This window comes from Carcharodon carcharias, chromosome 8 (assembly GCF_017639515.1).
Source record: "Carcharodon carcharias isolate sCarCar2 chromosome 8, sCarCar2.pri, whole genome shotgun sequence".
In the NCBI taxonomy this organism is placed as follows: Eukaryota; Metazoa; Chordata; class Chondrichthyes; order Lamniformes; family Lamnidae; genus Carcharodon; species Carcharodon carcharias.
Window position 1 is genome coordinate 152,433,040 of NC_054474.1, and position 27,385 is coordinate 152,460,424.

General features: G+C 43.2%; 1 protein-coding gene across 2 annotated transcripts in view; it reads right to left on the reverse strand.

The window, feature by feature from the left end:
- The window catches only part of col27a1b (collagen, type XXVII, alpha 1b), a 598,999-nt gene that overhangs the window by 281,040 nt on the left and 290,574 nt on the right, over positions 1 to 27,385 (reverse strand). For both annotated transcript variants that reach the window (XM_041193458.1, XM_041193459.1), the window contains exons 18-19: positions 22,433 to 22,486; positions 18,184 to 18,237 (exon numbers count right to left, since the gene is read on the reverse strand). In XM_041193458.1, coding sequence (XP_041049392.1) covers positions 18,184 to 18,237; positions 22,433 to 22,486 — 108 coding nt within the window. The remainder of the gene's footprint in view (positions 1 to 18,183; positions 18,238 to 22,432; positions 22,487 to 27,385) is intronic.

Genomic DNA, 27,385 nt, shown 5'->3' on the forward strand with positions numbered 1-27,385 from the left:
TCATGTACATCATCTGTAACCAGTCTTTTTCTCTTCTGAGCAGAGATGCTTGTGGTGCCCAGAGCCTTCTTAAAACAGCAGAAGACGTCAAAGCAGCCTCTGTCATTAATTATACAGAACTGCAAGCTCTCGAGAGCCCCAACAGAAAAGATGCTCTCGACTGGGACTTCAGCTCTGAATCGTCTTACTCTTTGCAGAGCTGGTTTGTTCATTTTCTTTGCGGGTGCCAGAAGCTCCTTGTTGGTTAGGCCAGCCAACCACTCAGATGGTTACCATGACGCCTTCAGTGGAAGACAGCCAAGAGCTGAACTAGCAGCGAGAAGAGCCTCAACCTCTGGCTCTAACATCTGTTGGTAAGATACCTCAAGACACCACGACACAGACATTGCAACCTCCGTCCAGTATGAATGTTAGCCAGACGATGCAGGAAGCAGCCATCAATCAAAAGCAGCACACCTCAGCAAGGAGGCAAACCAACAAGAACATTGTCACACAGGAAGCTGTGTGGTGAGCCCGTTGATAAGTCACACCCACGCAATAGGAAGAGGCATCTTCCATCCCAATGTGCATCACGCTGAACCACATGTAGGAAGATAAACAGAATGAGCACTATCGACGAGCTGCCAATTCATTTTCCCTCTAAGGAATGGGATAAACCAATGACCATCATTAAATCCAGGTGGGGAGTGCAGAAGGTACCATTCAACTCCAAAGAACGAAAAAAGAGAATTAAGATCAACCAACCAAATACCAGAATGACCACATTCAAAACAACCTATCCAGCAAGGTTGACCCAGCACAACAGAGTCTTCTACTCCTCCACCTGTTGTAAAGACAAAATCTGTAAGAATTATAAAGCCTCCAGATGGCCTGAACCTGTAAACACAGAGACGAAGTGGGGAAGAAGGGGTAGTAGAAGTAATGTAAGTACGTTGGATAAACAGGAATGCATTGTAAATATGTTGGGATAGGTTTAGTATAAGAGTCTAGCATAGAAAGGGTTGATGTGGGATTGGGTACAGTACCGCCCACAGTGTGATGTAAAGAAACACAAGACATGTGTCTGGAGGGAAGTCTTGTACTGGACAGAGATGTGTAGAAGCAAGCATGGAGACAGCTCCTAGCTTAGATCTTATACTGTATATATGTATATAATTACGAGTAACTAATAAACACTTAGTGTTAAACTCTACAAGACTCAGAACCTCTTCATGAGACCTACCGAACTACTCAACATCTTACAGCATGGGACAAACTGAGTTGCTCTTGCAGATGTAAATATAAGCCAAATGGCCTCCTTTGGGTTGTAACCATTCTATGGTAAGTGCAAAGGGAAAATGACAAAATGGAGAAATGAAGTTGCAATTAAAAAATGGCTTTTAAACAATACCTGATAAAGATGAGGAATGGTTAGGTAAAAAGTTGTTTGAGCAAGTGACTCTTTCAGTTTTTAAAAGTTTAGTTTATTAGAGCAGAAAGATTTGCGAAGATTATGTATAAATGTCAAAAGGCTTAGACCTGAAATACCTGTAACCTTTACTTTTTTTTATTTGTACATGGGATGTGGGCGTCATTGGCTAGGCCAGCATTTATTGTCCATCCCCAAATACCCTTGTTCAGAGGGCATTTAAGAGGCAACCACATCTCTGTGGGTCTGGAGTCACATGTAGGCCAGACCAGGTAAGGACGGCAGGTTTCCGCCCCTAGAGGACATTAGTGAACCAGCTGGGTTTTTACAACAATCAACAATGGTTTCGTGGTCATCATCAGACTTTTAATTCCTTTGAAAGTTTAGCTGCACGGTGGATGCTGCCATTGGCTTCAGCTCCCAAGCAAGGAGCAGAAGGGAAATACTGGAGGGTAACAGAGGCATGGGAGAAATGTGGCAAAACCAAGAGAGAAACATCTAGAAAAGGTGCAAATAGAAGATTCAGGGTGGGAGTAACTGAAGAAGAGAAAGATATCTAGTAATCCCAAGAAAATGTGATCATATTTTGGTCGTCTAGACCAAAATATGATTGAGGAATGAGGCAAATGAGACCTTTTCTGAATATTATTGATAATGCCAAATAAAGCTTTAGGTCAAATAAAATACTAAGTTTAATGTCAACAACAACAATAATGATGTAATAAAACATCCCAAGGCATCTTACAGGAGCTTGGTCAAAGAGGTAAGTCTTAAGGAGTGTCTTAAAGGAGGAAAGGGAGGCAGAGAGCCAGAGATGTTTAGGGACGGTATTCCAGTGCTTAGGACCTTGGCAATTGAAGGCAAGGCCCCCAATGGTGGAGCGATTAAAATCAGGGATACACAAGAGGCCAGAATTAGAGAAGCGCAGATATCTTGGATGGTTATAGGGCCAAAGGAGGTTATGGAGATAGGGAGGGGACGAGGCCCTGGAAGGACTTAAAAACAAGGATATGAATTTTAAAATTAAGAGGTTGCTTGACCAGGGGTCAATGCAGGTCAGTGAGCACAGGGGTGATAGGAGAACGGGATTTGCTGCGCGTTAAGACAGGGCCAGCAAAATTTTAGATGACCCGAAGTTGATGGAGGGTAGAATGTAGGAGATTAGCCAGGAGTACGTTGGAATAGTCAAGTCTAGCCGTAACAATGAATGAGAGCCAAGCTAAACAGCTACATTGTCAACAGCAACTAGATATGTTGAAAACACACTTCTAACACTCATATATTGTCCTACCCATTGCTCAGCCTTTTGCCCTCCAACCTCTTTTGTTTGATTCATTAAGTTGAACAACTCTATTTGCATGCAGACAATTCTCAGTTTCAATTTAGTCACCAGTACTTCTCAAAATAGAGGTTACGCCTAACATACTATATGTTCATATTTAATGGACATACACATTCCTTTAGTTGTGATTATTATTTTGTTAGAGCCTAGTTGTTGCCCAATCATTGTGAATCAATTTTGATGGCTTTTGTTTGGTTGGTAAGATTAGTAAGTTGAACTTTGATATCTCAATTAACTATACAAGTGTGTCCAAAAACACATTGCACCAGTCCTTTACAATTTACCAGTGAGTTCTTTCCCCCAGAAGATCTTTTACATCTTTGTAAGGCATACAGTTATGTTATTTCAACAGATTGTTGTTTGGAGATGCACAAGGGTGTAGAAGGGGATGCCCCACCTCTGCTTCTCTATCAGTAGAAGGAAATTGTCTGAGATGTCAGAATTTTGCAAAGCCACAGATTCTCAAGATAATTCGTTTTCTCATAAGCTCCTAGAATGTTAACAATCATGTTTGCGGCTGTCCAAGATTTAGGCCAAGGATCTTATGGCCCCTCCCACCCAGCGGGATATTACGGTCCTGCCGAGTGGAATGGAGATTTAAATGGCTCGCCACATCTGCTGGGCGGGGGAGAGGCAGGCTGTAGTGGGGGCCGTAAAATCCTGGCCTTAATTGCGGATCGGAGGGTGGGATCTGGAGACAAATTGCGGAGTATGGAAAGAAAGACAGGTGAGGTAAACATAAAGGACGGACAAATAAGTATAAATTTGAAACCATGTAAGAAATTTGCCACAAAAAAAAATACTTAAATTAACTTTTAGTCTGATCATAAATGGGTCAAAGCTAAATTTTGATAAATTGGGTTTGGACGTATAAAAATTCCAGTTTGTCTCCAGGCAGCTTGTGTCATGACTCATCTTTGTCAGGTACTGTTTAAAAGTCATTTTAATCCCAATTTTATGGGGATGGGACACCAAAGTGACAAAGATTGCAGCATCAATAAAAGGTTTCTACTTAAAAAAATAGCAATTTGCCTAATTTTGTCTAATAATTGTAAACCAAAGTGTTAAAAATAAAACTGACTGTAAAGTAACTTCAGGAAGCATCTGATTACAAAAATTGTCTCTGAGTTTAACTGTAAGAACATTACTTCATTACAAATAGAATTCACAATTAAATTCTTGTGCATGTTGTAACAATACATACATAAGCTTATAAGGGATGTTTAATAGAATATGAATCAGGGTGTTCAGCTGGGAGCAAGAGTTCTGGTTGCTGCCATCTGAACAGCTTCCACATCCTACTGTTTGCCTCTGCATTACACGCCTGTCCTTGGGGAAATATTTCCAGAATTGACATTTTTTTAAACAACTTCTTTGGTGGTGGAAGGAGTAGAGACAAAAGGTTAAGAATTGGACTCAGATCCTGGGTGAAGACAGTATGACAGTATTACATCTGATATCTCCCCTCTCTGACGCTACTCATCTGATCAGTTTTTGCTATTTCCTAGGCAATACAGCAAATCCCTTTTTATCGTTTTGTTTATCTATTGCTGGATAATGATCTTTCTGGGTTCATTCAATTTTACTTCTTCATGATTTCCATTGGCCATTCCAGGGTGTGCCTCATAGAATCATGGCATGGTTACAGCCCCGAAGGAGACTGTTCAGCCCATCGTGTCCATGCCAGCTCTCTGCAACAGCAACTCAGCTAGCTCCACCCCCTGCTTTTTCCCTGCAGCCCTACAATTTTTTCTCTTCAGATAATTATCCAATTCTCATTTGAAAGTCATAATTAAATCTGCCCCCACCACCCTCTTGGGCAATGCATTCCAGGTTCTAATCACTTATAGTGACAAAAAACACTTTTTTCATTGCTTCTTTTGCTAACCACCTTAAATCAGTGACCTCTGCTTCTCAATTCTTTCACTAATGGGAACAGTTTCTCCCTGTTGACTCGGTCCAAAACCCTCATGATTTTGAACACCTCGATCAAATCTCCTCTCTATCTTCTCTTTATGAAGGAGAACAGCCCCAGCTTCTCTAACCTAGTCAGGTAACTAAAGTCCCTGATACCTGGAACGCTTCACATAAATTTTCTGAAACCTAAGGTGAGGAAGCCTGGCTTAGCATATCGATGATATGCTCCAACCAACAGAAACCAATTTAAGTGGCAGCCACTCCCGCTGAATGTCAGGTTGGGCTCATTGTGGATTGAGAGGTTGGAGTTATACCTAGCACAAAGAAAGATGGTTGTGGTTGTTGGAGTTCAATTGCATCAGTCCCAGGACATCACTGCAGGAGATCTTCAGGGTGGTGTCCTCGGCCCAACCATCTTCAGCTGCTTCATCAATGACCTTACTTCAATCATAAGTTCAGAATTGGGGACGTTTGCAGATGATTGCCGACTCCTCAGATACTGAAGCAGTCTGTGCCCATATGCAGCAAGACCTCATTTATATTCAGGCATGGACTGATAAGTGGCAAGTAATATTCATGCCACACAAGTGCCAAGCAAGGACCATCTCCAATAACAGAGAATCTAACCATCTTCCCTTGATGTTCAATGGCATTACCATCACTGAATCCCCCACTATCAGCATCCTGGAGATAACCATTAACCAGAAACTGAACTGGACCAGCCATATAAATACTGTGGCTGCAAGAGCAGGTCAGAATGGGGATTCTGTGGAGAGTAACTCATCTCCTGACTCCCAAAGCCTGTCCATCATCTACAAGGGACAAGTCAGGAGTTTGATGGAATACTCTCCACTTGCCCAGATGAGTGCAGCTCCCACAACACTCAAGATGCTCAACACCATCCAGGACAAAGCAGCCTGTTTGATTGGCACCTCACCCATCACCTTCAACATTCACTCCTCCACCACTGACACACAGTAGCAGCAGTGTGTACCATCTACAAGATGCACTGCAGCATCTCAGCAAGGTTACTTCAACAGCACCTTCCAAACCCACAATCTCAACCACCTAGAAGGACAAGGACAGCAGATAGATGGGAATACCACCACCTGCAAGTTCCCCTCCAAGTCAAACACCATTCTGACTTGGAAATATATCACCGTACCTTCACTGTCGCGGGGTCAAAATCGTGGAACTTCCTCGCTATCAGCACTGTGGGTGTACCTACATCACATGGACTGCAGCGGTTCAAGAAGGCAGCTCACCACCACCTTCTCAAGGGCAATTAGGAATGGGCAATAAATGCTGGCCTAGCCAGAGACACCCACATTCCTGGCTAGAATAAAAGCTACTCTCAGTGCTTCCAAGGCAGTAATCTGAATGACTTGTTCTCAAAATGTCATAAATTGCGACAGTGAAACACAAGGGGCTGATTCTTCGGCTCAGTGAGCGGGGGCTGGGCCCGCTCACCGAGGCGTAAAGTTACGCAGGGCGATGTCGGGCGTATGTCCTGACCTCACTGCGCGTCACTTAGATTTTCAGTTTGGAGGGCACGCAGCCAAGTCGGGTGTCACAAAGGCCTGTTAAGGCCGAACTGTCAAAGAAAGGCCTGTTAAGGCCATTAGTTAACTAATTAACCCTATTGAGAAAGCTGCCCACCCAACTTTAAGGTTGGCAGTGGGGGGTGGGGGGGTGGGTTGGCAGGCGAAGAGCCCAGACGGCCTTCGCATTTATCATGGCACCTCATCCTTGGGCGGGATGAGGTGTCATGAAGGGTTTATAAATTAAATAAATTTTTAAATTAAAGTTCATTGACATGTCCCAGCTCACATGACACTGTCACATGAGGGGACATCTTAATTTGTTTTTCTTCATTAAAATTTTAGGAACTTAAACTAATCTCCCTGAGGCGGCTCAGGCCCCAACTCAGGGACCCCACCCCCCTCCCCCCACCCCACTGCCCACACAGGGAGCGCTCAGTGCTTCCGGGTGTGGGTCACGCTGGGCAGGCCTTAAAATGGCGGCGCTGACCCCATCAGGGGCGCCGATCAGGTCTATGCCCGCGTCCGCACAACCCCCTCGACGGGAGGAAATTCTACCCCAGGGATTAGATTGCAGCCTTGAAATCACTCCTTGGCATCTGCTAACTTATTTAAAATACAGTGTGAATGCCATGTAGTTGTACAGGATTGCTTTTTGGCAACTCCTGTTACAGCCCAAGTTGATGTGTTGATGTGTGATGGCACGCCGAATGATTAGCAAGTGTGACATAGCCGTTGAATACTTAATGAGAAATCATTTGCATTTTATTTCCAAGAAACAGGATAATCAGCAAATATTTCACGGTTTAGCACAAAGTTACTGAAAAACCACTGATGCTAGGAAAAATGGTGGTTTAATGACGTATATAATTTTATCAGTTCTGTCCCCTGCTGCACCAAGATAGCTGGTTTAGAAATACGAACCAGCAAGCTCACTCACACAGTGAATGAGAAAACTGTCCTTTCATATCTGGGATTCTGTCCAAAGTTATCCAACTGATCTGTCTCACTCACAGCTCCATCGATTTGGTGTGAAATTAATGGGCTGACTTCAATCTGATTTCTAGTGGGCACTGAATAATTTGTCATTAAGCTGGACAGCTCACTTGGAGGTGCCACCAAGGTAGGGGTTGCGGGCAGCTCTGCTCTTACACTGGGAATGCTTGACTGAAGCTGTCAACCAGCGCACCTTTCTGAAGCAGCAGGAAGCAAGCTTTGCTGAGCCACAAACTATGCTGCGCCATACCCGAATGTGTTCAGCAATGACAACAGGTGCCAAAGTGCAGAAGGTTTTCATCGCCCCCAGGAGGTGGGCTGGGATGCCGGGGGGGCGGGGGGGGGGTCAGGGGAGTCGGGTGGTATAAAATTGGGTGGGATGGCATGGGCATCCCTCAGCTCGGTGAACACAAAATTTGTCGCCGCCAAATGGAACGTAAGGAATGTCATTTTTGCCCCTTACGAGTATGAGAATGGAGGTGGGTGCGTGCGTCAGTTTGCGTGACCAGCAGGCATGCTGGTTCCTCAGTATCATTCCTGCCCCTGGACCATTTTCTCAGAGCTGAGAATGCAGGTGGAATGGCTATTCACCTGCAAGTGGCAGGAAGCCAATTAATGTAGTTTTTGGCCAATTATCAGAGGCCTTCAGTCAACCTACAGGGCCCCTGAGGCATCAGGGACTAGGCCAACTGCCAAGAGGCGGCCTCCTGGTGGCAGGCTGGGACCAGCACTCCAGGCAGGCTTTGAGGCCCTCCCCATCCGCCTGGCCTCAGCGGCGGCCCCAGGTTGGAGGGACTCCCCTCCACAATGGCGGCCCGGCAGCTGTAGGGAATTTTTAATCAAAATGCTTCAAAATTGCTGAGGAGGCATCTCAAGGTGGCGGTGCCCTCCCTCTCCCTGACCTACAATGCCAGGCTGCAACTCTCCTTCCGAGCTGGATGGCCTTCGATCGGATGGCTGCTCCGCCATCCTTAATGGGACAACGAGCTCACCCTCCGGCCACTGATTAGCCAATTTCAGAGAAAACCACTGCCGGGTGACTGCTCCCGACACAGCGTGGGGTTGGGACCCACATTGGAATCCAACATCAGGCTCCAGGCCCAATAAGCAAAATCCTGCCTAAAATGCCAAAAGTGCAATTTTTCAATTATATCGGGGATATCATTTTGTCAAACTTTACATCTGTTATTACTCTTGCTTCACCGTCGAACCTCTTTATTGTTAACATCACGATTAGACTTAACTTTTTTCACATTATTCGGATGAACAATCTGGATCTGTGCAGTCTTGTTTTGGAGCCAACTAAAATGTTGCTTGGACTGAAGAAAGGGATTGCTGAATTGGCCCCAAGTCACCGAAGTATAATCCTTGGAGCCCAGCTCCAGTTCCAAATTAAATTCACTCATCTGGCATGGTTCCTGAAACTTCTTCCCTTCCACATGGATTAAGCTAACACAGACTGAAGCAATGCAACTGCCGGTGCAGATAACAACCGCATGTGGGCTACTTTACTGCAGTATAAAAAAAAAAGCGTTGCCCAAATGAGAAAGAACTTTGAGCTACAAAGTAAAACTAAAAACCTAATACAGTTGCTTAGTCATATGTAATTTGAAAGCCAGTAAGGGCTTAATTCCAGCTATTACTTTGCCAGTTCATCAAGTATGATGCTAACCCTGTTACACATATGGATATAGTTGGTGTACTTAGAATTGGCAAGCTCGCGCTCAACGTCCTGAAGCATCAGACAACATGACATGAGAGTCTGTAATGATCAAATGTCCAATTTCTAGGAACATCCTACAATAGAACGACTGGATAAGGTGAACCCAAAAATCAACACGAATGTTTTAGTTACGTTAAACCATTCTGTTTCCAGAGCTGAACAACACACAAGCCCTCACAATCAGTGTGCAGCATGTTAGAAGTTTCTGTTGGGGAACCCATTATTATCCAGTTTGTGCACTGCTACATAAGAACATAAGAAATAGGAGCAGGAGTGGGCCATTTGGCCCCTCGAGCCTGCTATGCTATTCAATAAGATCATGGCTGATCTTAACTCCATTTCCCTGCCTATTCCTCCATAACTCTTGTAGATCAAAAATCTGTCTATTGCTTTTTGGCCCTTAAACCTGCTTCACTTAACGCAATCATATGCTCTGTGATCTGTCCTTTCTGTTTTTACAAGATGATTTTTTTTGCGGTTATAAAAAAAATGTCCACACTTAAAGAGTTAAATATCTATGAATGTTGGGGAGTGCAGAAGAAAAGCAAAACTTCAAACAATGTGCTTACAAAATCATTTAATTACTTTTATGTCAGCTTGTCAAACCATATCTGTAGAACATTTTTATTAAAACCTATCGGGAACTCCTTTTTTCTCTTGCACTCATGGGAATATTGTCATCTTGTATTAATTTTTATGTAAAAGTTTAGTCCTGAATGGAATGGAGGAGCTGGGTTGCTGTATCACTGCTAACTGAATCAGTGCCTTATTAAATCACATTATTTACAGAACAAGAGACTTGCAGAAACAGCTGCTACCAGTTCAAATCCAACATAAACATCAAACAGAATAAGGCAGACCAAAAACTGACCTAATTTTTATTTAGAGTACAAAAATGTCAGTCCTTTATTATTCTATTATTATTCTACATTGGCTCCCAGTCGGCAGTGTCTCGATTTTAAAATTCTTATCCGTGTGTTCAAGTCCCTCCATGGTCTTGTTCTTCCCCATCTGGGTAACCTCCTCCAACCTTACAACCCGCTGAGATCTCTGCGCTCCTGTTGTGGCCTCCTGCACATCCCTGGTTTTCTTCTCTCTGCCATTGGCAGTCACGCCATTGGTAAGCTCTGGAATTCCTTCCTTAAATCTATCCACCAATCTCTCTCTTTCCTGAATTCGTGCCTTAAAACCTACCCTGTTGACCAAGCTTTTGAACATCTGTCCTAATACCCCTTTATATATCTCAGTGTTAAATTTTATCTGATAATGTTTTTGTGAAGCATCTTGGGATGTTTTGCTATGTTAAAGGCATGATGCAAATGCAGGTTTTTTCATACACCGTTATATGTGGCATCAGTGTACACCTGATATGTACTTAGACTATTGGTGCCTCTAAGAGATCTGCATTATACCAAACCCCAGCTGGTTAAATGATACAATTCACTGGGACTGGCAAATGTGCAAATGTCAGCTAAAGCAATTAGCTCAATCTTTAAATACATTGATCCGTTCTGCGTGCATTAGCTTTGTGCTTTTTCTCACTTGTTTGTGGGATGTGAGCAAAGTCAACGTTTATCGCCCATCCCGACACCAGGATTCTCCCGTCATCATGGGCGGGATGGGAAATTTGACGGACCAGCAGAAGGTCCTTTGGCTTCGGGCGGGAATTTCCTGCGGGACTGGAAAATCTCGCCTCTAATTGCTGTCGAGAATGTGGTGGTGAGCCACCGTCTCGAACAGATGTAGTCCATCTGATGTAGGTTCACTCACAGGGCTGCTAGGGAGGGAGTTCCAGGCTTTTGACCCAACGATAGTGAAGGAACTGTGTAATATTGTGGAGCGGCCCTCTCTGCTGCCCCTTCTGTTATTTTGCTGAGGTGTAAATAAAGTAAGTTCAATAATAGCTGCTTACAGTGAGTCCACATGTTAACCTTCTCTCCGTGCAATGCACAACAGAAAAATGGCCACAAGGATGGGATGCAATTTTCTTTTACATTTCATCTGAGAAATTAAGGACTGAAGAACATTGCGCCTTTTTTTTTGGAACTCCTAAAGTTGATTTTGAGGACGTTTGAGCGAGTTGAAAGATTGTTCCACATGCACATCATGTTCAGGTACGCAGTGAGTCAGCATGGTACATAATTGAAAACGTAGCACTGAAGGCATATTTGAGGACAATGGGGGACTCAGCACTAACAAAGGGGGCTGGTGTCAGTATGAACCAAGGTTAGACATTTGGCTAAAACTAAAGCAAATAAAATAGAAGATGAGGATAAATTTTCTTCACTATGATGGGGACAGATTCTTTTGAGACGGTGACTAACTAGAGTTGCCCGTGAGACCCCAGTGCTATGGGCTATTCTGAAATGAATGAGATTCTAGACTCATATTATAGCATGACAAGAGCTGCATTCTGCGAAAGGAATCAGTTGCCAAGTGAGACTGTTGCAGATTACATTCTTGAATTAAAGAAACTCTCTCATCATTGTGGGTATGACGCAAACTTAGAAATTGACCTTAGAGACAATTCGTAGGATGCTTAAAGAACAAAAAAATCCAGGCCAAGCTTTTCAACAAAGGCAATAAGCTGACCTGGAAGGAGATCTGCATTGGGGCCACAGCCAAAATGGCAGAAAGAAATAGTTGCAGGTTGCAAGGGAGTTCTTTTCCTGCGCTGACATGTAAGATCCACCAGATTTCAGCACAATCCAGGCCACGACAGCCGAGTTCACAGTATCAGAATCATAAATTTAGATATTACCGTTGCCATGGTAGCCACCATCAGCTAATTATCCTTTTTCCAGTTAAAGTGCGATGCCTTTGGGAAATTTGATCATATCAAGGCAGCATGCTGGAGTAGAGGAAACAGTCATGCTTCAGATTGCCACCATGCACCAGGCTGAGGCTGTGGTAGATCTGAGGCTAGTTCAGGAGCCTGGAAATCTTTGAATGCACATATGATAGACATTGAAGCAGAAGTTGATGTTATCGAACAGGAGGATCAAGAATTATACTTAGTCTGACAGCAAGAAAAATAGCACATGGAAGAAGATAGTAATAGGGCTGAAGATTGCACAGTAAAAATGCAAGTTGGAGATTCACAACTTAATTTCATCATTGAAACTGCTGCAGCAGTGTCCCTTATCTCAGAAGGAGAGCACAAGAAATCTCTAAGTCACATTCCCTTATGGAAAGCTGACATGAAACTGACTAGTTATTCCAATAACAGTATTCCATTGTTATGTGAAGTTAATGTTAAAGTGGAATAGGATGATGTATCCTATTACTTGCCATAGGAGGGAACAAAGTCTCCCTAAAGGGGAGAGATTGGTTTAAGAAAATATGGTTAAACAGGGCAGATTTATATACAGCAGGGATCAGTTAAGTACATCTGCCATTGAGGAAGTACTAAGAGAGCACAAAGTGGTCTTTGAGCAAGGAGGACCAAATGATAAAATTAGGCCTCACAAGGCTGAAGTCAAGATAAAGGACAACGTACAGCCAACATTTTGCGTGGCTAGACTAGTGCCTTATGTAAAGTTAGAAGCTGTAAATCAAGAGCTGAATAGATTAGAAAGAACAGGGGCTGGTAAGAAGGTGAAGAGCAGTAAATGGGCTTCACCCAATGTAGTCATTCCAAAAGCAAATGGGCCTGTTTGGATTTGTGAAGCTTATAAACAAACGGTAAATAAGCTGATGCTTACTCACTGCCTACCAGTGAAGATTTGTTTTCTAATTTAGCCAATGGAAAGGTGTTCAGTAAGATAGATTAGTCATATACATATTTGCAATTAGAATTGACTGACAAGAGCAAGGAGCTGCTCACCATTCATACAGACAAAGGGTTGTATCATTACGAAAGGTTACCATTTAGTCTGTCTACTGTACCAGTGTTCCAGAGCGTCATGCATCAAGCACTGAGTGGGATGAAAGGAGTGTGCTGCCTCTTCGATGACATTCTAATTAGCAGTAAGACAGAGGGAGAGCACATTGCAAGGTTGAATGAAGCCCTAGATTGACTTCTAGATCATGGTATCAAAGCTAAAAAGCACAAGTATTGCTTCATGGTGTCATGTGTAACATATCTGGGTCATCGAATAGATGGTGAAGATATCCACCCAATGCAGGAGAAGGTTGAGGGAATTTTGAAAACAAAGACACCAGAGAACAGAGAAGAACTTAGAATAATACACAACAATCCCTATGAATGTTCTAAGTTCATCCCTGATTTAGCTAATACATTCACTCCACTGTATCAACCGCTCAACGATGGAATAGTTTGGGAGTGGTCTGCGGAATGTCAGAAAGCATTTGAAGAAGTGAAGAAAGTGCTGACTAGTAATGCTATTTTACCCACAATGATCCCAAGAAACAATTGGCTTTAGCTTGCGGTGCCTCACCGCAGGGGTTAGGTGTAGTGTTATCTCACATAATGGAAGACAGTATGGAGAAGCCTGTAACATATGCTTCATGCACTTTAACAGAACGGGTGAACTGGCTTGCACCTCCGGATGCAAAACAAGCTCAAAGCGTATGGCTTTCACAGACGGTCAGATATTTTTGCAACTAGTAGTTTGAGCCCATGAGCCACTGATATTTGCTCGTTCGGGGTCCGGCCAAGTAGCTTTCTCCCAATGGAGTGCACAAGCTTTTCTCAGTCTGTAATAAACAATCACTTTAAAACAATTACCGCGGAACCATTATAACATATAAATAGGGTGTCACTACTGTGGAAATAACTACACAACATAAACATGGTCGTTTCTACAGCAACTGAAGTTGGAGGTATTCAGGAAACAATTATCCAATTTAAACACTACATGAGATTTAAATCTTTTGCTCAGGGGTCAGATTCAGTCTCTCCCTCTCCTTCTGTCCAGTTGAATTATAACATAATGAAGGATGCACACAACAAAGAGGGTTGGCATGATGGATGTTAAAATTGCTTAGAAACAAGCTTATTACATCTGTTTTACATTCCACTCCTCAACAGCAAATGATGCTATATCCCATATTTCAGTTAACTCTTTCAACAGATTAGCTGCATTTTTAAAACATATCCTGGAGTGATTGAGGTGTTAGGATCGTACGTTTTTTTTGTGTACTTTACAAAATTGCACACATTTTTAGTATCTTCCCTTCATCGAAAGAATCATTGCTGTTTCTCATGACTATGCTGTGTGGTATAGCTGCTACCATTTGTGTGTGGCTATCCTGGTCTCTCCTGACTCCACGTCCATTGTTGCTTGACATTATGCTGTGTATTTGCGTAATGGCTGCTGTTTGTGCTGAGCATAGCGTGTGTTTGTACAGTTATTGCTGTTTGTGACTGCACAGTGTGCTTGTGAGTTTTCCATTATTTGCAATGGTGGTCCGATGGGTCTTGTGTGCTCGCAGTTGTTTACTTGAATATAAATCATCATGGTGCCATATAAGCAATCCTTTAATTCTTTGACAAGAATGTTGGTTTTCTTTATAAATGTAATTGCCCTGATTAACCACAGTCCTAGAAAAACTGATGCCCTTAAACATGTGCATGATTGGTGACTGGTGCATAAAATGTAGTGAAAATGGCAGGATAGCTGTTGAATCAGCAAAGCCACTTGCAAACAAAAGTGGATTTTAAAAGTTGTATTTAAATTTCTGCTCCATAACACATGACCTGCATCTATTTCCACGAATTATGAGAAATATTCAACATCCAACTGATCAAAATGAAAGAAAAGAAAAAGAAAGACTTGCATTTATATAGCACTTTTCACAACCACCGGATATCTCAAAGTGCTTTACAGCTAATGGAATACTTTTGAAGTGTAATCAGTGTGGTAATATAGCAGCCAATTCGTGAGCAGAAAGCTCCCATAAACAGCAATGTGATAATGATCAGATAATCTGTTTTTGTAGTATTGATGGATAAAGATTGGCCAGGAGACAAGGGGTAACTCCCTTGCTCTTCTATGAGGTAGTATCATGGGATCTTTAACATCCACTCAAGCAGGCAGATGAGGCCTCAGCTTAATGTCTCATCTGAAAAATAGCACCTCTGACAGTTTCCTCAGTACTGCCCTGGAGTATCAGCCTTGATTTTTGAGTTCAAGCCCTGGATTGGGACTTGAGCTCAGAAACTTGTGATTCAGCAGTGCTTGTGCTTCCAAATGAGCCACAGCTGACACTATAATGGTTAGAACATGTGTGGAATGGAAAGGGAGGAAGTGCTGCTTCAGTTGTTAAGAAGCGTGGTCAGATCCTATCTAGACTCCAAAGGCATCAAGGGATATGGGGAGATAGAGGATCAGCCATGATTGTATTGAATGGAGGAGCAGGCTCGAAGAGCTGAATGACCTACTCCTGCTCTGATTTTCCATGTTTCTATGGAGTTCAGCACTTGGTGCCTCGGGAAGGATATGCTGGTTTTCGAGGAGTGCAAATTTACCAGGGCCTAGAGGTTAAACTGTACAAACTTACCAGGGCCGAGAGGGTTAAACTTCGCTTGCAGTCTTTTGAAAATACAAGGTCAAGTGTTGACCTAATCCAGACGTCCAAGATGATAAAGAGATTCAATAGGGAGAATAAAGAGAATCTATTTTCTCTGTTGGGGGCAAATCCAGAACAAGAACTTAAAATTAGAGCCAGACTATTCATGAGTAGAATTAGGAAGCACTTTTTCATACAAAGGGTGGAGAAACTTTGGAACTTGATCGCTGAGCAGGCCGTGGATGCTCGGTCAACTGGAACTTTCAAAAACCTTGACAGTTAGATTTTTGATAGGGAAGGCTATCAAGGGATATAGAGCAGAGACAGGTAAATGGAGTTGATGTGCAAATCCACCATGTTCTAACTGAATGGTGGAAAAGACTCAAGGGGCTGAATGGCCTCCTCCTGCACCCACAATATATTCAACAGTTAGTATTTAATTTTGCTACTAATGAAGATTCTAATGGATTTTTCATTGGGGGTAAAACTGCATTTGATTACTGTGCATTTGAAATTTTGTTCTCTTTTTACAGTTCAGCAGCTGGATACATTCCAGTAGGGGGAGCAGCTGTCTGAAAACACATTGCAAACGATTAACCCAACCTGTCATTTCCTTGTTTGTCGGCAATTGCAGGTTATACATTTTTGAAGGGTCACGAGGACTCGAAACGTCAACTGTGCTCTCCTCCGCCGATGCTGCCAGACCTGCTGAGTTTTTCCAGGTATTTCTGTTTCTGTTTTTGTTAAACATGTTTGCTTCCTGATTCTTACTTAATCTGACATCACTTAATTTCCATTTTCCACTGCTCAGTTGTTTTCCTCATCTTTCACCTCCGCAAGTTCTGATTAGGAAGGCGATTAAGAAAAAGTGGATGCAGACCAATTTGATAATGAAGCAGTCCGTACCTGAATGAGGCAGGAGTTGGACAACATCCAGGCTTGGGCTCGTAAATGGGAAGCAACATTCACACCGTGCACATCTATCAAACAATGAACAATTTCACCAAGAAAGAGCAGAACGATCCCTCTTTAACATCTGTGACATTACTGACTTCCCCACCATCAACATCCTGGGGGATCATCATTTGACCAAAAACTGACTGCATGAGCTACATAAATGTACAGCAGATATTGTGAAGGGAGAGACTTCTTCAGCTGCACCTAAGCCTGCAACCTTAAGACAAGAGCAGCAGGCACATGGGAAAACATCATTTGCAAGTTGCCCTCCAAATCTCACACCATCCTGACTTGGAAATGTATCACTGTTTGTTCATTATCCCTGAATTAAAATCCTGGAGCTCACTACCCAACAGCACTGTGGAGGCATCTTTTGAACTGCAACAGATCACCACCACCAGGGCAACTAGGGATGAACAACAACACTCAAGAATCTAAACACCACCCAGGACAAAGCAGCCCACTTGACTGGCACCCCATCGACCACCTTAAATATTCACCCCTCTACCACCGACGCACAATGGCAGCAGCGTGTGCTATCTATAAGATGCACTGCAACAAATCACCAAGGTTCCTTCACCATGATCTTCAAAACCCAGGACCTCTACCACCTAGAAGGACAAGGGCAGCAGATACATGGGAACACCACCAACTGGAAGTTCCCCTCCAAGTCACTCACCATCCTGATTTGGAAATATATCGCCGTTCCTTCAGTGTCACTGAGTCAAAATCCTGGAACTCCCTTCCTAACAGCGCTGTGGGTTTAGCTACACCACATGGACTGTAGCAGTTCAAGAAGGCGGCTCACCACCACTTTCTCAAGGGCAACTAGGGATAGGCAATAAATGTTGGCCTAGCCAGTGACACCCACATCCCGTAAAAGAGTTTAAAAAAACACTAAATGCCAGGCTTGCTAGTGATGCCCAGATCCTGAGAATGATGCAAAAAATCAAACACAAGAACAATTCCCTTGGAAAGTCAGACAAAGTTGATTTATAAAGGTGTAGCATAATTTCCTTGCTTTTTTAGCTTCTGCTAAGAGTGGCTGGTAACATCATTAGCTAAAAACTGAACATTTTGGAGGTGAAATTCAACCTGGGCATGGATACAAAGTGGACAGTATTTCATGTGTCAATGGAACGGAATATTGCGTGACATATAACAAGCAGCAGGTCTGATTCAACATGGTTTGCATTCCCACCATGAATTTCACCTCCTTTGACTAATGCATTAAAATTTCAAAATCTCGCAAGACTCCAAGGTACAGCAACAGTTGTGATGGAGGGAATGCAGTAGTTAACTTGCACAAAGCAATATCACACAAATGGCAATGGGGTGAATAGACATTGCTGATGTTTGTGAGCTGGGTGTTGGCCCAGAGTGCACCTCAGTTTAGTGCCACACCTGAAGGATGACACCTCCAACAGTGCAGCACTCCCTCAGGCCTGCACTGAAGTGTCAGCCTACCTTAGGTGCTCAGGTCTCTGGAGTTGGGACTCAGAGGCGAGAGTGCTACAACAGATAGTTTGAACTATCAAAGACAGACTTAGATACGTACATTTGTCTTCAGTTTCCCATTCCAGGATGCTTTCAAAGAGGTTGCATTACTTTATATATCATGACAATTATTTTATACTTTTTAATATTGTGGATCTAACCCTCATACTGTAGAATTAAAAAGCAATGCATATCAGTTCTACCATGGAGAAGAAAACATACTCTGAGGAGAATGTTAGAAAGAGCAAAAGTAAAAATCTGACTGCTGATTTACATTGTGTTTGCTCAGTTCAAACCTCAACACTTAATGAAATAACCTCACACTTACCTCTAGGCCAGGAGGTCCTGGTATTCCAACTGGACCTTTTTCACCAATTTCCCCCTAAAAAAATTAACACGAATAACATATCAAGAAGCTTTCCAATTCACAATAATCCAGCTGAGGGCTAACCGATCATTCATAAAGGTGTAGCATCATTTCCTTTTGAAATCTATGCTTTTATTTATAAAACCAGGTAGCCCATATGCTTTTTTTATCAGCTTTATTAAAGATTTGTGGATATCAACCTTCAAGGTCAATCCAAGTTTAAAATTGCATCAATTAGTTAATATTGCTTATCCTCAAAATGCATCACTTCACACTTCTTTGCATTAAATTTCATCAGCCATGTGTCTGCCTATTTTACCGGTCTGTCTATGTCCTTCTGATCTTACTATTTTGATCACTGTTTACTACATTGCCAAGTTTTCTGCCATCTACAAACTTTTGAAATTAGGCCCTAACAACCCCCTTACTCCAAATCCATGTCAAGAATATATATATATATATATAATATATCATATATATATAATACTGACCGCTAAGGGACATCATTTCATCGGTCCCTCCAATCTGAAAAGCAGCCATTCATCACTACTCTCTGCTTCCTGTCTCTTAGCCAATCTTGTACACATGCTGCTCTTACATACATAAACACATACGAACATATGAATTAAGAGCAGGAGTAAGCCATTCAGCCCTCGAGCCTGCTCCACCATTTGACAAGATCATGGCTGATCTGACTGTGGCCTCTACTTTCCTGCCTACCCCCTATACTCTTTCACCCAGCCTCTCATGTTCTCTGGGTAAGGAAATGCCACAGAGTAATGACCCTCTGAGAGAGAACAAAAGCTCTTCATCTCCATCTTAAATGGGAGGCCCCTTATTTTTAAACTGTGTCCCCCTAGTTCTAGTGTCTCCCATAAAGGGAACCATTTATTCAGCATCCACCCTGTCAAAACCTCTCAGGATCTTTTAATCCCTTTTTACACATAGGCTTCAATTTTGCTAGCAAGTCTTTAGGTGCCACTTCATCAAATGCCTTTTGAAAGTTCACCTAAACAACATGAACTGCACTATCTTCACCAACCCCTTCATTAGTTAGTCAAAGTCCCGAGTCATTTTTCTCAGACACAATTTGCCTTCAACAAATTTGTGTTGACTGTTACCTAATTCACGTGTTTGGAAATGAAAAGGAATATTGACCTAGACTATAGTCTCTTGAAGTACCCCCAGGTTAGTTGTACATATTCAGGCTAAATAAGTAACATGTTTTGCCTATTTTTTAGGCTTGAGTATCATAGGAAAATATGAACATAGGAAATGGGAGCAAGAATAGGCCATTCAGTCCATCAAGCCTGCTCTGCCATTTAAACACATCGTGGCTGATCATCTTTCTCTATGTCATTTTTCCCCCCTATCCCCATATCCATTGATGTCATTAGTCTCCAGAAATCTATCGATCTCAGTCTTGAACATGCTCAATGATTGAGCTTCCACAGCCCTCTGAGGTGGAGAATTCCAAAGATTCACCACCCTCTGAGTGAAGAAATTCCTCCTCATCTCAGTCTTAAATGGCCTACCCCTTATTCTGAGACTGTTTCCCCTACTTCTAGACTCACCAGCCAGGGGAAACATCCTATCCACATCCACCCTGTCACACCCCGTAAGAATTCTGTAAGTTTCAATTAGATCACTTCTCATTCTTCAAAACTCCAGAGAATGCAGGCTCAGTTTCCTCAATCTCTCCTCATAACACAATCCCGCCATCATAAGGATTGGTCTGGTGAATCTCCGTTGGACTCTCTCTATGGCAAGTACATCCTTCCTTAGATAAGGAGCCCAAAACTGTGCACAATACTCCAGGTGCAGTCTCACCAAGGCTCTACAAAATTGCTGCAAGACATCTTTACCCCTGTACTCAAATCCCCTTGTAATGAAGGTCAACATACCATTTGCCTTCCTAAGTGCTTGCTAGGTGGCAGAACACAGCCATGGGTGGGGAAGCATGCTGGTTACCTTTCTTGTGAAATTGAACACATTCTTTTTTGAATCTGGTTATGGGGCTGCTAGACTTAATGACCGGACTAATTACTGCACAACCCTCTGCCCTACTCCATCATGTGCAATATATGGTGTACCAATGTAAGAGTAACATGAGACAATATTCCATTCAGAATAAATCTTCAAGTGCAATAGAAAACAGAATAGAATCATAGAATGTTACAGCACAGCAGGCCATTTGACCCATCAAGTCTGTGCCAGCTCTTTCGAAGAGTACTCCAGTTCGTCCCAGTCTCCTGCTCTTTCTCTGAATTCCTGCAATTTTTTTCTCATTGAGTATTTATCCAATACCCTGTTGAAGACTACTATTGAATCTGTATCCACCCCAATCCTAGTCACTGGTTGCATGAAAAGGTGTTTCCTCATGTCGCCTCTGCTTCTTTTCCCAGGCACCTTAAATCTGTGCAATCTCATTATTGCCCCTTCAGCCACTGGAAACAGCTTCTCTTTATTTACTCTAAATCCTTCATGGCTTCAAACACCTCTAGCAAATCAAAACACAGGCAAGAAACAATGGCTATGATGGCATGAACCTCCAAAATAGCACAGACAGAAATATAGTGCAGTTACATCGAGCATTCATTCCAAAACTGCAGCAATCGCAAATATTACTAAATAATTCACCTACGGATATGTTTTTATACATATTTAGGAAATTTTAAATTCGAAAAATATAAAACATCTTCCATGCATCAAACAAATGCAGATATTTGGATGCTGAGCTGTGCTATTTTTAAAGATGCACCAATAAGGAGTAAAAAGTATCGTAAGAACAGGCTTGTCCAACCCGCAGTCCAGGGGCCACAATCCGGCTCGCCCTTCCTCTCTATCCCACCCGTAAAATATAAGCAGAGTGGAAGATTCTACAACGAGCTGCTCCTTCAATCATTGGCCGTTTCTCTCCAGTGTTTGCTGCTAATAGGCTCACTAATGAGCCCATCGGCAGCAAATGCAGGAGAGATCTGTCTCTAACTGGAGGAACAATGTACAGTGTGAAGGTGAGTGACTTTGTTCAGCCTGAGGTCTGAACACCGGCAGTGGTGGTGAGTCTGCTGGGATGAGGTGGGGACGAGAAGAGGCTTTCAGGGAGTGGGGAAGAGTGAGAGAGAGAGAGAGACTGGCTGCCAAGGCTTGGGGAGAAAAAGCCCCCTACATGAGTCAACATGGTTGCAGCAACAATGGAACCCTGGACAGCTGGAGTGTTAGACAGGGTGGGGAGAAAGAGGCCTGTCCTGAACCTCTCCTCAGCGTTTTAATCTCCAAACCACCCGAGCCTGGGATGTGTAAGTGAATGAGTGACTGTGCATGAGAGTGTGTGCGTGAGAGAGAGTGTGTGCATGAAAGTGTGAGGGTGCGAGAAGGTGTGTGCGTGAGAGAGAGTGTGTGTGTGAGAGAGAGTGTGCGCATGAGAGAGTCTGCACGTGAATGTGTGCGTGAGTGTGTGCGCATGAGAAAGTGCGCTTGAGAGAGTGCACGTGAGAGTGCGCGTGAGAGTGTGTGCGAGTGAGAGTGAGAGTGTGTATGCATGTGAGAGAGTGTGTGTGCGCGTCTGACAGTGTGTGTGTGCATGCAAGAGAGAGAGCGTCTGTGTGTGTGAGAGAGAGTCTGTGTGCATGTGAGAGAAAGAGATTGTGTGTGTGTGAGTGTGTGTGCGTGTGAGAGAAAGAGATTGTGTGTGCGTGTGAGAGAGTGTGTGTGCGTGTGAGAGAAAGATTGTGTGTGCGTGTGAGAGAGAGTGTGTGTGCGTGTGAGAGAAAGAGTGTACGTGTGCATGTGAGACAGCATGTGTGTGTGTATGCGCGCGCGCCAATCTAGCTCACTCCCAGTCTCACGGTTCTCACTCACCCTCATTCCCACTCACACAGTGGGTGAGAGTGAGTGAGTGAGCACCCTGAGACTGGGAGTGAGCAGGACGTAGACACTCACCCTTTCACACTCTAATGGTCATCTTTATTAATTACTCATTTTTTAAATGATCAATTTATTGCTTTGACATTAAATTTATTTTGCTCAGCAAGTTGTTTCTTTTCTTCGTAGCTCAACATTTTTTTTGCAATTCTCGTTTAATGTGCCAAAACTTATCTTTCCAAAATTTACTCATCCACCCTTGAGTGAGAAAAAAATTGAAATGTGGCCCCTCACGCGAAAAGGTTGGACAAGCCTGTTTAAGAATGAGAAATGTTGGGATACTCACAGCTATCCCGGGCTTCCCCCTCATTCCAGGCATTCCCTGTAACCCAGGATTACCCTGTAGCGACATAACAACACTTTAAGCCAACATAACAGCAGATTTGCTGATGCTGAGTAATATAATTATCATTAATTACTTACGCTATCAATCATAGCAATCTGCTCAACGGTCATTAGACTCACAAAACCAATTTCCAAGAGAGGCGTCAAATTAGTAGCTGCAGTTTGCAAGCAGAAAGGAATTTGACTCAAATAATTATATCTGGAAAGTGATTGCAGAACTAGAGGGCACATTTTGACAAAAACACAATCCTCAAACAAGATTAAGCACCAGAAGCAATGCTTTACCCAAAGGGTAGTGGATATATGGAACAGGCTAATATAAAAACTATTTCTGGGTTAATGGTACCTTTAAAAAGGAACTACAACAATTGTTCAGGTGGATGACTTGAGAGTTTTACCATTATTAATAAATGTGTTTCATTCACATAACTGGAGGACTGGAGATATACTCAGGGGTAGGTGGGGAGTAGTGGGGTGGTGGGGGGGGGATGAGTTTGCAGGGCTATGTCCATGAATGTAGTGATACACTGAACAGTGGAAGGAGAAGATTGGCTGAATCTTTTTATTGTTCCAAGTTTTACTGATATGGAGCTAATGTAACTATCCTCTCCTGGGTCCCCTGAGTTCAAATGATATTTCAACCACAACGATGCAAAAACAAAACACTCAGGATGCTAGAAGTCTGAAATAATGTCAAAAAAAAATTGCTGGAAATACTCGGCAGGTCACGAGACATCTTTGGAGAGAGAAACAGAGTTAACGTTTCAGGTCGAGACGACCTTTCATCCAAACTGTTCAGAACTCTGCTTGTCTCTCCACAGATGCTGCCTGACCTGCTGAGTATTTCCAGCATGTTTGTTTTTATTTCAGATTTCACTGCATTGGAATTGATTCGAGTACATGTGTTGCAGACCAGTCCCTGCAAAGATAAACATCTCTGCAGCATATTTAAGTGACAACGTTTCAGTCTCTCTGGGAACATCTGTCCCTACTCTTTGGAAACACAGCACAAGCTGTACTCACGGAAACATAAAAGACAATGTGGGATTCTGGGGTTACGAAGTGACAGCAACATAGCAGTGACAGATTTCTTTGAAGTAACGGAGATTAGACTTATTATCACTTCATTAGTTGGTGTTTAGTGCAGCTGTATCCCCCTTTAAACTAAACTAAATAGATCCTGGTTTTGCAGAACTCAAAAGTAATATAGTCAAAAGGTTCAGGAACCACAGTACCCATTGCAACTGGTATACTTTCAATTCATTAATACGCAAAGCACTCAGTGTATCTTCTAGCTGTTCTGGAGCAATTTCAGGAGTAGGTCATCTGCCTCCCCTCTGAACCAGTGGCAAATATATTTAAATATAAAATAAAAACAGAATATGCTTTAAAAACCCAGCAGATTTGGCAGCATCTGTGGAGAGCGAAACTTAATTAACATTTCAAATCCTTATGACTCTTCTTTGGAGTTCTGAAGGAGGGTCATACGGACTCGAAACGTTAACTCTGTTCTTCTGTCCACAGATGCTGTCAGACCTGCTGGGTTTTTCCAGCATTTTGTTTTTATTTCAGATTTCCAACATCCGCAGTATTTTGCTTTTATCTTAGTAAATATATTTAACGCCTGTAGCCAATATATTTATGGTTAGAGGCTCATTTTAACCATCAGCACGCCTACTACAGAGCTTCCTACACCAGGGATGCATTCTGGGAGTTCAAGGTATGCACTCTCCAATAATCTTCTGTCCTTTGATTTTATTCGTTCATGGGGTGTGGGCGCCGTTGGCTAAGCCAGCATTTATTGCTCATCTCTAATTGCCCTTGAGAAGGTGGTGGTGAGCAACCTTCTTGAACCGCTGCAGTCCATGTGGTGTAGGGACACCCACAGTACTGTTAGGGAGGGAGTTCCAGGATTTTGACCCAGCGACAGTGAAGGAACGGTGATATATTTCCAAGTCAGGATGGTGTGTGACTTGGAGGGATACTTGCAGGGCTGAATACAATACCTTGGGGCATTGAGATTAAAATGTACCATTATTGTCTTCTGGTATTCTTTTCCCCAGGAATATTTTCCAATGGGCTCCTGTTCATTTTTATCCTATAAAGTTGGCTTTATATTGCCAGAATCTCCCATGTATCGTTTTAACTTTCAGCCCTCATAAAACTGAAATTATCAGTTTTTCTTGTAATTTAATGCAGTTCCTTTAAAAAAAACATGAAATTAAACCACCTACAAAATTCCAGTAGTAAGTCCATCCAGGAAAAAGAATAGTAACAGCACACTTATAGTGAAATAGTTCATCTTGAAATAATCATTTTCCCCTCTGGGATTGGTTATGTCCAAAGAATGCATTAATATTTCCTGTGCCATCGCATAATACTAAGGAAACAATCCCTCATCAAACGACAATGTTGGGGCTGATTTTCAGCATCCTGAGAGGGCCAAATGCTGAATCGGAGTTCCAAACTTTTTTCCTTCCCATGCCATGCACATCTCATGAGCTGACTGCTTAAATTTACACCCAAGTGCGAATTAACTCTGGGCGAGGTTTCTCAGAATGTATAACTATGCCCAGTAAAGCTTAAGAGAGCTTTTTTTTTCACCTATTTGGACGTGAGCTCCCTGTAACAAATGGATGATTCATGGAAACACTTATAGCTGGCCAGCTTTAAAACGTTGGCATCCCTGAATGCAATTTGCAAGTTAAGCTCAAGCCGTCAACATGGAAAGAATAGAATTTACAGAGAAATAATCTTGCAGCATATTTTACACTTGGATCACACTCAAGAGTTCTACAACTCCAATAACTGCCCATCTGGCATCTATTCATGAGAACGGTTCCATTAGTGATTAATCTTGATGGTATTTTTAGTCCAAACGTGTGAATTACAATAATTATTTTAAATAATTTTTTACTTGTTGTAGAGACCTATGATATATAAAGGAGTAGTTATAGCTGGTAGCATGAGTGAATTCCATCAATCCATCGTTACAGGTGGAAGATCAGAAAAAAAATTTCTGTAACAACTGTTTGTAAATATTGTTCAAAATTAATAATCGCGATGCCTATTTGTTATTAGTTTGCACTTTATCATCCGAACCGTCTCAGGCTGTAGAAATAAATTCAGAACCAGCCTGATAAGAAGCAGCCATGCCAAACTTGAGGTGATAAGTGGCAAGTGACTTTGTGTCGTTTAAGGGTCAGTTACTGACCATCTCGAACAAGAGGGGGCCAAGACCATTTTCTCTTGATGTTCAGTCACACCAACATTGCCAAGTTCTCTACCATCAGCATCACGGGAGTTGTCACTGAGCTGAAGCTGAACTGGTTCAATCATATCAGCCCTGCGGCCACAGGAGTAGGCTGTAGCTTTGTACTCCACAATGAGTGGCTCACCTCATGACCCCCTCAAAGTTTTCCACCACCCACAAGGACCAGGCCAGGAGTATGACGGAGTAGTCATCACTTGTTTGGATGTTTTCTGGGCACGAGGACCGGATTTTACCTGCCCTTCGCCCCAGCGGGATCTTCTGGTCTCACTGATGTGAACGGAGATTTCAACGGCTCACCGGCCTTGCCGTGAGGGAACCCACCCCGGGCTGGGGGAGGGGGGGAGGGGGCTGGAAAATTACAGCTTAGATTTCCAACCCTTCCAACCCTGGTGTGCTGGGGCTGCAGCATGTGCAACCTATAAAGCTTGCAGTGCGGCAGCCAACAGTACCTTTGCCAACAGTTCCCTCCCCTGCAACTTCAAGGCCAGAATATTTGGCTTGGTGAGCGGGGGCGGGGCCCACTCGCTGTGGCGTAAAATGACACGCGGTGACGTCAGGCGGGCTTCATTTAGATTTTCAGTTCGCCGGGCGTGCACCCGAGTTGGCTGCGCGCCCGCCAGACTGTCAAAGGCCTGTTAAGGCCATTTAAAAACGAATTTAACTAATAAACTGAGCAGCCCGTCCAACTTTAAGGTTGGCGGTGGTGGTGGTGGTTGGGGGGGGGGGGCAGGCAAAGAGCCCAGACAGCCTTTGCTTTTTTCATGGAACCTCATCTGCGGGCGGGATGAGGTTTCATGAAGTGTTTCTAAATTGAATAAAAGTTTTTATAAAACGTCACTGACACTGTCACATGAGGGGACGTGTCTTAAAATTTTTTTCTTTTCTTTACTTAGATTTTTAAAACTTAAACTAATCTCCCTGAGGCAACGCCACACGCATGCATCAAAGAGCGCAGGCCCTGATTCAGGGACCCCCCCCCCCACCCCTGGCCGCCGCACAGGGAGTGCTCAACGCTTCCTGGCGCTCGTCGCACTGGGTGGGCCTTAACTGGCCCACCCATGTAAAATGGCGGCGTGGACCCAATCGGGGGCATTGATCAGGTCCACACCCGCACCCCCCCCCCCCCCACACAAACCCCCCTCCCCCCTCCACTTCCCGCCCAGATGGAGAGAAACTATTTCCACTGGTTGGGGAGTCTAGGATTAGAAGACACAGGGCAGGATTTTCCCGCTGCCCGGATCGTCTGGTCCCACCAAAAGTCAATGGATTTTGGGCAGGACTGCCGAATTTCCTGCAGCGGATCCCAGCACGGTGGGGGGCTGGAAAACCCCGGCCGCGGTGTAAAAATTAGAGCCAGGTCAAAAACATCTCCACACCAAAGATGGTAGAAGTTTTGAACACTTATCCAGGAGCAGCAATTGGTGCTGGATCAATTGTTAATTGTAAATTAAGATTGAAGGATTTCAGCTGAAGATTTTAAGGGATTTGGGGAAAGGGAGTTAGGTCACAGATCAACCAGGTACTGGCAAACAGGCTGGAAAGGCTAAATGTCCTCCTCCTGTTCTTATGTCCTATTTTCCTTTTATCTTCCTGTCATGAAGACCTTGTCAGATTGCTGCC